This window comes from Mastigoproctus giganteus, chromosome 14 (assembly GCF_048544385.1).
Source record: "Mastigoproctus giganteus isolate SK-2022 chromosome 14, ASM4854438v1, whole genome shotgun sequence".
Classification (NCBI taxonomy): Eukaryota; Metazoa; Arthropoda; class Arachnida; order Uropygi; family Thelyphonidae; genus Mastigoproctus; species Mastigoproctus giganteus.
The window spans coordinates 33979355-33994771 of record NC_143588.1 but is presented as its reverse complement, the minus strand read 5'-3'; the positions used below and the strand labels follow the sequence as shown (position 1 = coordinate 33994771).

Genomic DNA, 15417 nt, shown 5'->3' with positions numbered 1-15417 from the left:
TGAATTCCCAAAATGCATCACTTGTACACTTTATCACTGAAGATGTTAAGGTTAACTGACAGACAGCATGAGCAGGGCATAATTTTGACTCAAATTATGGACATCTGAGAATTTTAATTTTCTGATGATGATTGCAGTAATATTTCATGGATTATGCTCATTGCAAATGATTGAGACAATAAAGTGCACAATAACAAAGCATAATGTTTTTAGCCTCGTTCTTACCTCCATGCAGTCTGTTATTGTCAGTTGATCATGCAGATGTATTTTCACAACTCATATTTAAAAATGTAAGTGTGTAATGAACAAAGTGTGCATGTGATAAATTTTGTTTTAAAATCAAAAAACCATAAGTGAAACGTTAACTTTCTTAAAATTCCACCATTTAAGGAAAACTGTATCATTCAGTATCAGTCTGGACTGATACTGAATGAAACTTTTTAGAGGCTTCAGCATATGTGCATCTAGGTATCTGTAGTTGTAATTGCTTTCTTGCTTCAAGGAATTAGACTCTTTTATATTTTATATTTCTGGATTTTTTTGTTGTATTTCCATTGGTCACAATTTTTAGAAAAGGCTGGATGGTTGCCTCAACAATTCGGGAAATGCGGAGACTGGGCATTACAGTCAACTTGGGAGTGCTCTTTTGAATCACAGTTAGGACATATGGAGTCACCTCGACACACTGTTTGTTAGTGTATGAATTTATGACACTTGTAACATCTTACTGGGTTTGGAATATATGGGTGAATGCAACAATGCAAATACTCTGCTCTCACTGATGAACGTAAGCTGGGTGAGCTCAATGTCAGTATTATGCTGCAAGTTGGAAAGAGTTTGCCATCTTTTTTCATCATAATTCATTTTGCCTGTGTGATTTCTGATTCTGCAGTTATTATTATTACTAGCCATATAGTGCAAAGAAGCCCGAAGCTTATTTTAGCTGCACCAGCTAAACAAAAAAATTTCCAAATTATCCACAGAGAGAGTGAGTTAGAAATAGAAGGGAATCACCAAGAAAGATGATATCCAGCTCAGAACCCTAGGTGTGCCAAGCCCATACTCACCAGATGTGAGCCTATCAGTTCCTGACAATTTCTTCTTCTGAGACATTCATTAGGCCCCATTCAGATATAATGCCTTTCGATGAATTGTGTGGCATGCGAGGACACCTGAACTGGAACTCCACCAAATTAGGTGATGTTTTGTTGTTGTTATTTGGTTTTTAGGAGCATTAGCAACTAAGGCCATATTGCTCCAGGATATGCGGTGGTCATTCCCTGACCTATCTGCATCCACTGGATTTAGTGGTGACGGGCTCGAACCCCGGTCTAATCAAGAAGCGTGTGTTATGCACTGCTGCTCCTTCCCACCTGGCTACGGAGGCAACCCAAATTAGGTGAGTCAGAGCAGAAACTCAGAGTTTGAAGTTAGTGGTCTCAACAAGTAGATTGCCAGATTTCAGTCATTGTACCATTTTCGGGGTGCCAGCTACCCTCTCAAGGCATTTTTGAATGAGAAATGCCGATAGATTGCCTAAGGACTGATTATTTAGCAAATGCAGAATGAGAAAACTTGGATTTCCTCATTTTCCATTCAGGGAGCATCCGTCCTCAGTCTCTTTCGATTGGATGAGTCATTTTCGGGTATGTGCAAATCCACAGGATTTGGATTTGTGGTCCTAATCGGTGGAAAATTGTCACAGTCCATATTTTGCACCTTTTGGGCCTGGGGTTTGGTTTTACCACCAAAGTTTCTGGCCACGGCACAGGGAGGCAGGAGTAGTGCCACAAGGTGACCAAGCGGCTATGTTAGTTAGTTTGTACTATTAGAAATAGAAACAGAAAGTTAAGTTTCCTTTCTGGGCTTTTGCCTACTTCTTGTAGTGCAAAAGAGCTATACTAATTAATAAATAAAGAAAACAGTTGTTGAAACAAAAAATAATCTATCAAATGAAGGCACTTTAGACATAATGCTTTGAGGAACACAGAAGTCAGAATGCAGAAATCGCTTGATTATGGAACGTTTGGAACTCGAAGCCCCCACTTGAGCATTCTTTTATCCATTGTACCAATTTACCCTTAATACCATTCTGCTCAAATTTGTACAGTAATCTTGGATGCGCAACAGTGTCAAAAGCTTTCCCGAAATCCAAATATATGATATCAAAATTATTTTTTCCATCTAGTTCCTTTGTAACCACATCATAGCATCCAATCCCTCTCTTAGTGATTCCTTTTCACTACTATCTCTCTCTCTCAGGGTAAGTCAGAATTTTTTTTTTTTTTTTTTTTTGGCTGGTGCAGCATAAGCCTCAGGTTTCCTTGCACCATATGGCTAGTAATAATAATAGCATCCAATCAAATTTGCCAGACAAGTCTTTCCCTTAACAAACCCATGCTGTCTGAATTATTGCTGCAGTCTTGCTAGATGATCCTGCAATGCATCTTTAACCAGTGACTCCATCATTTTACCTGGAACAGAAATTAAACTAAATGGTCTGTAATTACTCGTGCTACCCTTTGACCCCCTTCCCCCTTTGTGTATTGGGGATAGATTTGCACATCTCCAGTCCATGGGGACTTCCCCGAGTCCAAGGATGCTTTCATAATTATTGCTTACTTCCTTTGCTGCCTCCTTTAATATAACTCGATAGATCCTATCCATCTCAGGTGCCTTTCTTATTTTTAACTTCAACAATTCCTCCTCCTCTTTGCTCTCAGTTATTACAAAATCATTAAGAACCCTGTTACAGTTTGATTAACTTCTGGCATTTTCCTCCCTTAATAACTCCTCATATGTGTATATAGTCATGCAAAATACTCATTCAGATTATCAACATGAGCAGGATCATCAACAGTCGAGCCATCGATATCAAGTGGACCAATCTGATTCACCCCCCCCCTTAGAGTTTATATAAGTAAAGAAGTCCTCTTGGCATCCGTCACCAAAAATTTCTCGTAATCTGCCCTCGCTTGCTTAATCTCCTTTGTAACATGATTACAGACTAGCTTATATCAGCCATAGGCTTTTGTATCGCCTGATAATTTATATTCATTCCAAGAATTTTTTTTCTCTGTCACGAGTCGCACGAGCAGCATGGTATTAAGGACAAGTTGCTACAACGGATAAGAGGGAGGTTGAACGCGAAAAGACAGAGTGGTGATCAATGCACGCTGCTCTTCACAGACTAATGTTATTAGTGGAGTCTCCCAGGGTTTGATGTTGGGCCGACTGTTTTTTTTTTGTATATTTATCAATGATGTTGATGAAGGTATATCAGGCTTAAAATTTAAGTTTGCAAATGGTACTAAGGTTGGCAGTGTTATTAATGGTAGTGTGCTACTTCAACAGGATCTAGAAAAGTTAGGTAGATAGACTGAGAAGTGGCAACTGATGTTTAACATTGGCAAATGTAAAGTACTGCATCTGGGTAGAAGTAATGCTAGAGAAATGTACCAACTGTGTAGTACTACACTTAGGGTGGTAGAAAATGAAAAAGACCTAGGAGTCATTGTGCAGTCATATATGAAGTTTTCTGAGCAGTGCAGACATGCTGCCAGAGGAGGTCATGGGGTGTTGTCAGTGATATACAGGAATATCATTGAAATTTTGCTTGTAGGGAAAAGGAGGTGATTATCCCTTTGTATAAGGCAATGGTCAGGCCGTGCTGAGTACTGCATACAGGTCTTTGGGCCTCATTTTAGGAAGGATTTAGAGTTCCTTGGGCGAGTACAGAAAAGGGCTACAAGATTGGTGAGGGGAATAAAGGGGGGTCCTCTTACCAAGAAAGGCTGAACTGCAAATTGCAGTATCTGGAGACAGGGAATCTGCAAGGTGATCTGATTGAGGTGTAATAGGCCTTGAATGGGTTGAGCAGGCTCAATTCTGATGGGATTCTTCCTCTTGCTCAGATTATGAACCTGAGGGGGCATAAATTCAAATTGAGGAAAGACAGTTGTCAAATAGATGTGTGGAAATTTGCCGTTGGCCAGCGGTCAGTTGATTGGTGGATCAAACTTCCATCAGTCATTGTGGAAGTTGATAGCTTAAATAAATTCAAGGTGGTACTGGACAAACTTTTAGAGGAAATGAATTAGTAAAATAATAAGAGGAGTTTACCTCAATATAGTGCGTAGAACACTTCCGTATGATACCCTCCAGAAATTAAAACGGGAAAAACGAAAAAAATCGACAACTTACCGGTACATTAGAGTAAAATATAAATAATTAAATAAACAATTTAACACAATACAAATCAATTTAAAACAATTAAAAATCAAATTAACGCAATTAAAAGAATCTAACGAAAATATTCAAAACGATTTTCTTCCTGAAGCTGACAACGCTTTTCGACCATATGTCGTGATCACAGGAATGAAAATTACCGAATCGGGTTAAACCTGATACTTAAATAGACTACTAAATAGATACTATCCAATTCATACTATATTATTTACATTTAATAATATTCATTTAATAATAGTCGTTTAATAATATTCATTCTAGACTCAAATTTACATTGGAAAGGGAGGATACGGATACAAAGTCATTAAACTTTCTAAATTTCACGCTTACCCGGGACTCGAATAAAATACAATTTAGCATCTATCGAAAACCTACAAACACCGGTATGCTTCTACATTATAACAGCTATCACCCGTTCACCTACAAAAGATCGATTATCTTTAATCAATTTCTTAATGCCTATAAATATTCAACGACGGATTCTGCTTTGGACTTAGAAATACAAATATTAACTAGCAGATTCTTAAACAGGGGTTATTCCATTACCACAATAAACCGAATTAGGGTACAAGCTAAGGATAGGATACAAAATACTACACCAATCAACAATAGTAATATCAAAAAATACTTTATTTCTGTCCCATATGTTGAACAGTGGCACAAACAGCTTAACAGATTCTTTAAAGATACCGAATTTAAAATTGTAGCTAGGCCAATACGGAAGTTACACACTATACTGAACAACTGCTCGGTTCTTTCAGCGTTCGCAACACAAATTAATGATCTGGTATACAACATTTCTTGCGGTGATTGCAACTCGTCTTATCAAGGTTCGACCCGATTTTCTCTTAATATTCGTGTAAATCAACATGAAGCCTCAGTTCTTGCTTCTCGTTCAGCAGCGTCAGAATTAGCCTTTCATGCCATTAACGAAAAACATACTTTTTTATTTAATGAGGCCAAAATACTTAACGTTCAATGTAATTATACGCGACTATTAATTGCAGAAACCGTTGAAATTAAATTACACGAGAATTCTGTTAATGTTCGGCGGCCATATTTGATCTCCGATTTGTGGACTTTTACGCGCATGCGCGAAGACAAATAATCTCTATTTAAGTATCAGGTTTAACCCGATTCAGTAATTTTCATTCCTGTGATCACGACATACGGTCGAAAAGCGTTGTCAGCTTCAGGAAGGAAAATTGTTTTGAATATTTTCGTTCGATTCTTTTAATTGCGTTAATTTGATTTTTAATTGTTTTAAATTGATTTGTATTGTGTTAAATTGATTATTTAATTATTTATATTTTACTCTAATGTACCGGTAAGTTGTCGATTTTTTCGTTTTTTCCGTTTTAATTTCTGGAGGGTATCATACGGAAGTGTTCTACGCACTATATTGAGGTAAACTCCTCTTATTATTTTACTAATATTATTATCAACGTAGAACATATTGAGTAGTACAGTTCCAATTCATACTATCTAAGAGGAAATGAATGTGTGAAATGTTTTTTTTTTTTTTTTTCTTTTTTTGGCTGAGGCAATATAAGCTTGCGTCTTGCATCACATTGCTCTACTACTGCTATTATCAGCAAGGCCCAAAAGAGAAAGGCAATCTTATTTTTCATCAAATGTGAAGTTGGTGCTTCTAGTATTTTTTAATTCACAGGTCATTGTTCATTATGAATTTTTCTGCATAGTCACACAATGAACCAGGAATGCAATAAAAGATGATTTTTGGAGAAAAGCAGGCTTTAGAAAATTGCACTTGCATATTAATAGTGCTCCTGCACACTTTGCACTTTTCGTTCAAGAATTTCTTATGAAGTACTGTTGTCACCCCCCTCCTCCAACCAGTTTACTAGTTCCTGGTTTGTTTGTTTGTTTGTTTGTTTTTTTCACTCTCTTCCAAGCTTAAACACCCATCCCCAAAAAAAAAAAAAAATTACAGATTTTTTTGAGTACCTGAGGAAATTATTAGGAACACAATACAGAAATTATTTGCAAATATATCATGAATGCTTCCAGTCCAGAAGCTGTGGAAGTGTTGGAATCAGTTAGTGTCAATGAGTTTACTCTGAAGGAGATCCATTCGAACAGCTGGCAAACTTCATCATTCCCCATATATTAGTTCAGTCCCCAAACATTTTGCTCATACCTTGCATCTCTCTGTCAGAACTTCATGAACTATACTAGCAGTATGTCTGCACTGCTCAGAGAACTGCAGGTCAAAATGACATATCTTTTTCATTTTCCATTACATTGAGTAAAGTACATAGTGGCATAGTGTTTTGCGAAAGGTGCCACCGGTGGTGTCCCACATCTACTCCATGGTACTTTGTGAAGAAGCACAGAATCTCTGTAAAAGCTAGAAAAGGTGTAATGTCTGGTTTCTGTTAGAGTAGTGTTGTTTTGTTGTGTCTCTGGCTGCTTGGCCCCTAGTGGGACCCCACACCATCTTACTCTGGCTGGCCTTTGCCAGGGTTGCTTCCTGGCAGAGGCAAAGTATAAAAAAAAAAAAAAAAAAAAAGAGAGAGAGAGAGAGAGAGAAAGAAAAAGAAACATAGCACAGGGGTACAGGTTAGAAGGGACAGCAAGTAGGAAAAGGAGGGTGGATTGAAAGTTGAGGAGGGTCTGCTCTTTGTGAGGCAAAAATAGGGATCTGGGAGTGGGAGTTTAAAGCTGCATGATTACCACAGGCCAGTGGACTGTGTATCCCACACTTAGAGAGAGGGCCAGCAATCCTGCACTTGTACAGTGCCAGCAGTATGCAACCCTTGTGGGTTGGAGTATAAATACCACACTCGGGAGTCCTCCAGAGTGCCAGCAATCCCACACCAGAACGGTGCTAGCTAATTCGACTCTAAAAGGGGTTTGCAGTGGTATCCTGCACTACTCTATAAGTGACAGCAATGAAGTGCCAGTCCCACACCAGAATGTTGTCAGCGGTGTTCCAACTCTTAAAAGATTAGCAAGTTGTCAGGGCAGTGACCTCTAGCAGAGAAGGAGCTAAGCCATGCCTGTCTGATTCAGGCCTTGGGCAGCATAATCCAATGTCGTTCTTATTTCAGTAGCCTTGGGTTGCCTCAGTGTGAACATTTCTTGCATATACACAATTACTGCCTTGTACTTGTTTTCATCAAGCAAAAATGAGGACTCCTGATTACGTGGATTCCTTTGAATTGAGGTAACAAATTTGAGTCTACTATTGTCGTAGGCAGGGCACTCATACATGATATTCCCACAGGATGATGGTTTCTGATGGAAGGGGGCCCGTGTTCAATGATGATAAATGTTATGTGCTGATCAGGTGAGAACCAGGGAGGGGGCTCTGGGTGTGTTTAGTTTATAGTTGGGAGGAATCGGCTCGTGACATCTCCTTTCTGCGTGGTTCCCCAGCTCTGTTGCCATATCGCTTGCAGGTGTTGGGCGATTCTCCTCTTCTCTATCTTGGGGTCATTTGCAAGATCCAGATGGAGATTTACTATTTCGGCTGGTGTTCCTTTCCTAAGGTGGTAGAATAGGCCTTGCCTGATTACTTCTAGGAAGAGTGGCTGACATCCTGTTAGATGGGGTGCTAACAGTGCAGCACACCCTGCTAATTGATAGGAGAATGAACCTTTGAATTGTATCCAGCTTCAGTTTGTTTTTTGCTAGCATAGCTTGTCTGTACCGGGTGAAGGCACCGTAGCAAACTATCTGGGCATAGACTGCTTTGTATATGAGGGATCAGAACTTTGTGCTTCAGGCCCCAGTCGGCCCTGCTCACCCTCCCGATCATGGAAGCATACTTCCAGATTTTGGTGGCTAGATATTTCAGGTGGTTATGGAAAGTAAGACCTGAGTCAATGTAAATACTTAACCTCTGAAAGTATTTAACCTCTGTGTACAGTCAGATGGGAGTGAAGTTTAATTTCGTTATAGGTGGACTTCTAATTTGTAGTCTGCCTTTGAGAAGAATGGATTTTGTTTTTTTCTGCAGAGATGGTAAGGTTGTGCAAGGCTGCCCAGTTCTAGAGCTTCACAAGTGCTCAATTTGCAATAGTTTCCAAGGATGCCCTAGTGTCTGCATGCACCAGCAAGACAAGGTTTCTGCAAAGGCCAAGGGGTCAGCCCCCCAAAGGTCCAAGCCCAGGAACTCGTCCAGAACAACAGACCAGAGAAGAGGGGCAAGCACAGAGCCCTGTGGACAGCCCAATGAATCTGGTAACTGTCTGATATTTGTCAGTTATGTAAGACTTCAAACTGTTATATAGGTTTGTAGAAACATTTGCCTCTGAAGTATGCTGGGCCACCACAGGCAGTCACAAGCTCCAGCAAAGTCCAACAATATACCAAGAGAGTACTTAAAGGCTGAGTGCACTGCTTGGATGAATAGATTGTTGATTGATAGCATCTTCAGTGCTGCAGCCTGTTTTAAATTGTTTATCTGAGGAGAGTTGGTGAACATGCAGAAAGTCGAAACAAGAGTAGATGCTCCAGTAGTTTGGACATAGCAGAAAGTAAGGAAATTGGGTGATATGAGGCTGGGTTCTGTGGTGACTTGTCTGGGTTTTTCAAAATTAGTTTTAACGTTGCAGTTTCCCATGACACTGGGGATGTGCCCTCTGCCAGGTACTTATTCAATAGGCTTAGAATTATAGCTGGGCAGGGCTCAGCGAATTTTTTGAGAACTTCCAGCAGCAGCAGGTCTGCATCTGGTGTTTTTCCACCTTTCATCTTGCCAGGTAAATCTCAAAACCAGTGAACGGTGGCTCCACTGTTGCTGTGTGGTATTCTAAATTCTGGTTGATAATTTCTTGTTGCTGTTGCATCAAGGGTGCCTCTCCAACAGGGTAGATGGTATCAAGAATGTCCTCCCAGGTATAGGTGGAAGTACTATTTTCAGTGTTGTGTCAAGTACCTCACCATGCAGTAGTACAACCCAATCAGTATGTATATCTGGAATTACACCTACCAAATGCAGTACCTGGCATTTACACACAACTGCCACTTTTAAGCTCATGAGCCAATTAATCCAGGTCATGTTGTTAGGGTAGCAATATCCTGATTACCAACATTAATTACCCTGCCCAATTTGCATCATCAGAAAACTTAGACATTAAACTTGGCATTCCTTCATCAATATCAGTGGAGAGGGAACCCAAACCACAAAGGACAATGGTCCATGAAATCTAAGTATACAACATAAAATTATATAAGTATGTTTTGCACATGGTTGTGACCACCTCATATTCGCAAATCAGATTAGCCAAACAAAACTTCTCCTTAGCAAATCTGTACAGAGATTGTGATATAATCAAGGTGATCCTGCATAATAGAGGTCTTTAGAGGTAACACTGACCCCATTATTTTCCATGACATTACCAACTATGTCATGACATAGTTGGTAATTACAGATCTGTAATTACCAACTTTCCCTTTCATCCCCTTTATGAATAGTGAAGACATTTGAACATTTCCAGTGTGTAGGGTTTCCCTCTGAATCCAAGGATGTTCTCATGAATATAGCTATAGTTTGCTTATCTATATTTGTAAATATTTGCTTATATTTACTTTTAGTACTTTACTTGCAGCTTTAACAAACAAAATGTGCATGCAGTGGGAACCATTTAAGTTTATCATCAATTTAACATAGGTAATTTAAGCTATACCTTTTATAATTGTCAATGCCTGATAGGGAAGTTCAATTTTCATTGCTTGCTTAAGTGCTTCATTCCATTTTTTTTTCAAAATAAGGTTTTGAAGCTTTTGTTCTCTAAAAAAGAAAATATATATACATTGTAATATTGATCACTGGTGATGCAAAAGTCAATTCTAAGTTCAAAGGCATTTTGCTTTTAAAAACCCACCCACACAAAAATGCACGTGCATATTTTAAAACCAATATTTATCAACTTCAAACCAGAATAGTAGTAGGCATTTCAACAGTAATAAGGATAAACAATATGAGAAAGGAATATCCAAAAAACATAGATAACACGCAATATGAAAACATATCTTTACTAAACATTACAATATTTAGAAAGTAAAATTAATTACTTGCTTTACGCGCTGATAGGTATATGTTATCATTGTGTAAAGATATATGATAGGCATAAAGGTGTATAAATCAGTTTAAATGTGCAAGGCATGCTTATTTGAGTAAAATAAGGACATATTTATCAATGTGTAAAGGAGGTAATTAATTTCAGAGTCACAAAGTACTTCTCATAATCTTCTAGATAGATGTATTTCTTATAGAGCATATGCTTATACTGAGATATATTTATTCTAAAGTATATATCACCATATTCACATTCCTCAGCAAAAATACCACCCATTGATCTAATTCCATTATAGCAACTTCTTTTAATGCCATGCCCACCTAAGTTTAGTTTAAAGGTTCCTATTGCAAAGGCCTTGTCCATTTTATGTAAAAGTTGTGTTAGGCCATATGGGGGATGCACCTTGGACTGCCAAACAACAGCGGGGGGGGGGGGGATCCTGTGTTGAAAACTCGAAAATACAGGAAAATCAATTTTGCAAAATATTGACTTTCTATACAAAAATAACTATGAATTTTGGTCCCACAAAAAAATCTAAAAGGGAGCTCCAACAATGAGTTCATGCAGCTTTTTAAGAAAAAGGGTTCCCATTAGGTAGGATACCCACATCCAAACAGTGGCTATTAAAAACCATAACCCCCAACACACATATATGATAGTTATATGCACAACAGTGGAAACAAAATCACACTGAGAAAATAAAATTCAAGGGCTCCAAATATAACAACTTACTGTTTATTTAAAATGCTTATTTTTTAAATTCAAAACTAAACTAATAAAATAAAATACTTCTATAATATTTTGGCAGTTTTTCTAGGGAGAGGAGGCAGGTTCTTCCTGTCCCCCTCTCCACAACAAAACTGCCCAACGGTCCCACATGATCCATAGAAACCATATCAAAGGCACCACTGGGAACTCTCCTTACATTACCCCTGGCAGTATAGTAGATTCACCCATAATAATTTCCATAAAATATTGGTATTTTTGTACATGCACAAATGCATATATCCAAACAAGTTAGGTGCATTAATTTTATTTTATTAATTCATTTTTTTTTCTTTTTCAGTGATTAACAGAAGTTATCTTATCAATTAATTGCTAAGTTTATAATTTAAAAGAACATTTATAAATCTATATATTTTGACATTCTTTAAAATTAGCCATTCAGTTCAATTACAACTATATAATATAGTAAGTGGTGGTTATAGTGATTATGTTTGCAAATTGAAATTTGATTCTAATAAGCAAAAATCGAAGAATATTATCCACAAGCTATAAAAATAAAAATAAATTTATACTTATGTACATAGCTTAATACATAGTAATTAAACATAACATTTTGTTATATGAATATAATTTTAAACAGTCACTTATTTTAGATTGTTTACATTGTTTTTCTAAGTGAAGTTTTTTGGAAATAATATCATGCCTGACCTTCCATCTTGTCAGCCATCCGTCCATTGCCTTAAACTCTTCATGTAGATTTTAAGCAAAATCATTAGCTTTTTGAAGAACAATGCTACAACTGATTGGTGCATTAAATGAGTTGGCCTGTTTGAACCAAACAAACAGAGTTTCATTTACTGTTTGGCATTTCCCTCTGCACTTCCTTTTTCAGATTTCACTCATCACATTAGTGGTTAATGTGTGACGTGAAAAAAATTAATAATTTTGATAAAGATGGCTGAGGCACTCCTAATTTTACTGCTGCTTCCCTTTGAGACATATTAAGTTCAATTTGTTGTATGGTTCTAAAATTCATAACTTATCTTTTACACTCAAATTCATTCTCTTTCTACTCAGTGACATTTTTTTGGGTAGTAAAATTAAAAACACAGGGTAAAAAAGATAAGTGTAAATCAATAACAAAGTACATGGCACGCACAAATTGGAACTAAGACGACACGTGCAAATGAGATATGGAGTAAAACGTTTACGGTTTAGATATAGGAATGAAGAGCAGATTTCAGTGAAGGAGGAAACATATTTTACCATAATAATGTAAAAACACACAGAATTCCAGCAATTGGTATTATCGCAAATGCAATACGATCGAGTTTACTGTCCATTTATAACAGATTGTACAAACAAAAAGGCCCAATAAACTGAAAACTGCAAATTGTTTTTATTGTTTTATGGTTGTGACCTCTAGAAACGTGATCTCCGGAAATGTGCTTTAGAAAAATATCACGAAGACATTCAAATTTGATTCTAATAATTAGTGATCACTAAAACTGACGCTTACTGTATTTATTATTCTGTGCTCATATACATCCCTTCCTATTCCACACCAGCTACAAGCTCGTGGTGATGGGAGGAAACCCCCGTGCCGTCAGACAACTAACACACTTTACTTGTCCATAATTCTGTTGCATTCTTGGGTGGAGGATCCAAAGCTCAAACGGACCTTTCCACAAGTAACACCCACAAGGCCTGCACAAATAAAAATTAACAACAAAACCATAAAACTGGTCATGGAACTAAAGCACCTGGGAATCATTCTCGACGGTAAACTATCTTTCCTGCCACATCTGAACAACATCCAAACAAAGATGAAGAAATATGCAGCAATGGTGGCGAGGATCATCTGCTGGGACAGGAGCCTAAAGAGGTGGACTCTCACCCTCCTCTACAAAACAGTCTTCATTCCAGCAGCTACATATGGCTCAGGTGTGTGGTTTCACAAGAAGACAAAAGTGCAAATTTCAAGAAACTCAATATTATTCACCAACTGGTTCTTCTTACACCAGGCTCATATCATGGGCCTGCAACACCATCTCCACCCATGTCCCGCAGATGATCACGGTGGCCTTGCCTCTTGACCTGGAGATGATACACACATATATACTGTACCAGCTTGAATGAGGAAAAAGCACAACATACAGGGACCACATCATGGATCCTGCTGGCAAACAATCTGCAGAAAAGAAACGACTACAAATCTACCTCCAATCCATAAGGCAACAATGTTGGATGGAGTCCACAAAAGGGGAGATACTCTCAAGTTCATTCCAGATGTACAAACAATGTATCCAAAATCGCCTTCATGGTTTTCCCTGGGACTCTACTGCACTTACTTATTAACAGGACATGGTGCCATACAAAGCAAGCTAACAACACTGGGCATAGCCTACAATCCATCTTGCACATGTGGTTCACAGGAGACTTGGGACCACCTGATGTATGACTGCCGACTCTGAGGACCTCCGGGAACTATTCATTACCGAGCTACAGTTTATCCCTAAAGACAGAGAGCACCACATCCTAGAGAGTGACATCACCTACAAAGGATTCTCCAAATATGCCCAAAGAAGACTAACCCTGCCGCAACCACCAAACCCACCTGAATAGACAGCAACCTGCTACCATGAAAATTACAGCTCAACAAACCCAAGCATAAACAGCCTGTTGCCTGGATGGAGGCATTTGATCACAATAGGATAGGATGATGCTCTCACAAAAATCAGAGCAAACCAGATTAAGACATACCCATCCCCGGGTGTGATTCAAAATTGGAGGTGACTGAACCACAGAACGTAATGAAGAACATGGGGTTTCTTGTAGACACAGATGTATTACTTTGAATCGAGGATCATCTGCTGGGACAGGGGTCTAAAGAGGTGCACTCTCACCCTCCTCTACAAAACAGTCTTCATTCCAGCAGCTACATATGCCTCAGGTGTGTGGTTTCACAAGGAGACAAAAGGGACAAATTGCAAGAAACTCAATATTATTCACCAACCAATTCACCAATCCCTACCCCACAAAAATCTAAACAAAGGCCTTCATAAAGATTTTAAATTATATATTTTTGGGATTAGAACCCAAAAGATGTCCTTCAGCTCAAAGGGAGAGCCTAGTACACTGTTAACAGATTTTGATTTAAAATTACATTTTTATTGAAAATGATGGTGATTTTTTGTTAATTAAAGATATATTACTGTAGTTTTTACATGATGACAGTGCCCTTCAGCTGAAATTTTTCTTGATATCTCCCTAGTTCTGAATAATAAATGGAAGAGATACCAAGAAATCTATAAATCTAGACATATACAAGGGGCATTCAATAAATTATCTACCTAAGGTACTTCTCATAGTTCCCATATCTCAATGATTCATACTAATTTTGATTTCACTATGTTTTTAGGTTGTGCTGCTGTAAAAGAAAGAAGGAAGACACCTGTATCAAATTATGGATTTGCTGAGATTGGAGTATCATTCAGTCCTCAAGTTTCTCACCAAAGAAGGAAATGGGCCAAAGGCTATTCATGAAAGGATGGTGGCTTGTGTATGGCAACAGTTCACCTTGAGAGTACCAGGTGAAATTCTGGTCAAAACAATTCAAGTGGGGTAGAGAGTCCATCGAAGATAATCCATGTCCAGGAAAGCCTGTGACAGTGACCACTCCAGAAATGTCCAAGAATGTGGAAACCCGTGTGCTGAATGACAGACGCTTAAAGGTGTCCCAATTCTCTAGAGAATGTGACATATCTGAGGGGACAATTATAACCATCCTCCATGAATATTTGGGGATGCCTGAAGTCAGTCCCCAGATATCTGACCTCTGCGCAGAAGCAATTATGGCGTTTGAGAAGAATTTAGAGCTTTATGGAAGGGATCCTGAAAATTCATCTCCAGAATTGTTACAGGTGATGAAACATGGATTTATGATTGGGATCCAGCAACCAAGCAAGAATCAATGCAATCACAAGGTTTCTCCCCCACCCAAAAAATTTCTGACACAGCCCTGAGCTGACAATATTTTGGCCACCATTTTTAGGGATGCTGAGGGAATTTTGCACATTCGCTAGTTGGAACTCAAGCAGACAGTCACTTGTGAGTCATATGCATTACTACTGTAAAACTTAAGTGGTGCACAAAGAACTTGGTCCTTCACCATGACAATGTGCCGGAAATGTCATAAAGGAAAAATACCATGGAAAACTTTCAAGGTGCTGCTTCTTCAAGACAATGCCCCAGTGCACAGGTCACATGCTGTTGCTGCTGCCTTGGATCTGGCCCGCAGTGCCTATTTCGTGTTTTCAGCCCTCAAGAAAACTTACAAGGACTTCACTTTGTTGATGATAATGAATTGAAGTCTACCATTTCTACATTCTTT

At 38.4% G+C, this 15417-nt stretch overlaps 1 protein-coding gene across 4 annotated transcripts in view; it reads right to left on the bottom strand.

Moving 5' to 3' along the window:
* Positions 1–15417, bottom strand: part of LOC150075057 (transducin beta-like protein 3) — a 472089-nt gene that overhangs the window by 89382 nt on the left and 367290 nt on the right. For 2 of the 4 annotated variants that reach the window (XM_090388931.1, XM_090388932.1), the window contains exon 18: positions 9906–10009. The exons of the other annotated variants lie outside the window; for them this stretch is intronic. In XM_090388931.1, the coding sequence (XP_090245057.1) occupies positions 9906–10009 (104 nt within the window). The remainder of the gene's footprint in view (positions 1–9905; positions 10010–15417) is intronic. 4 annotated transcript variants of the gene reach the window in all.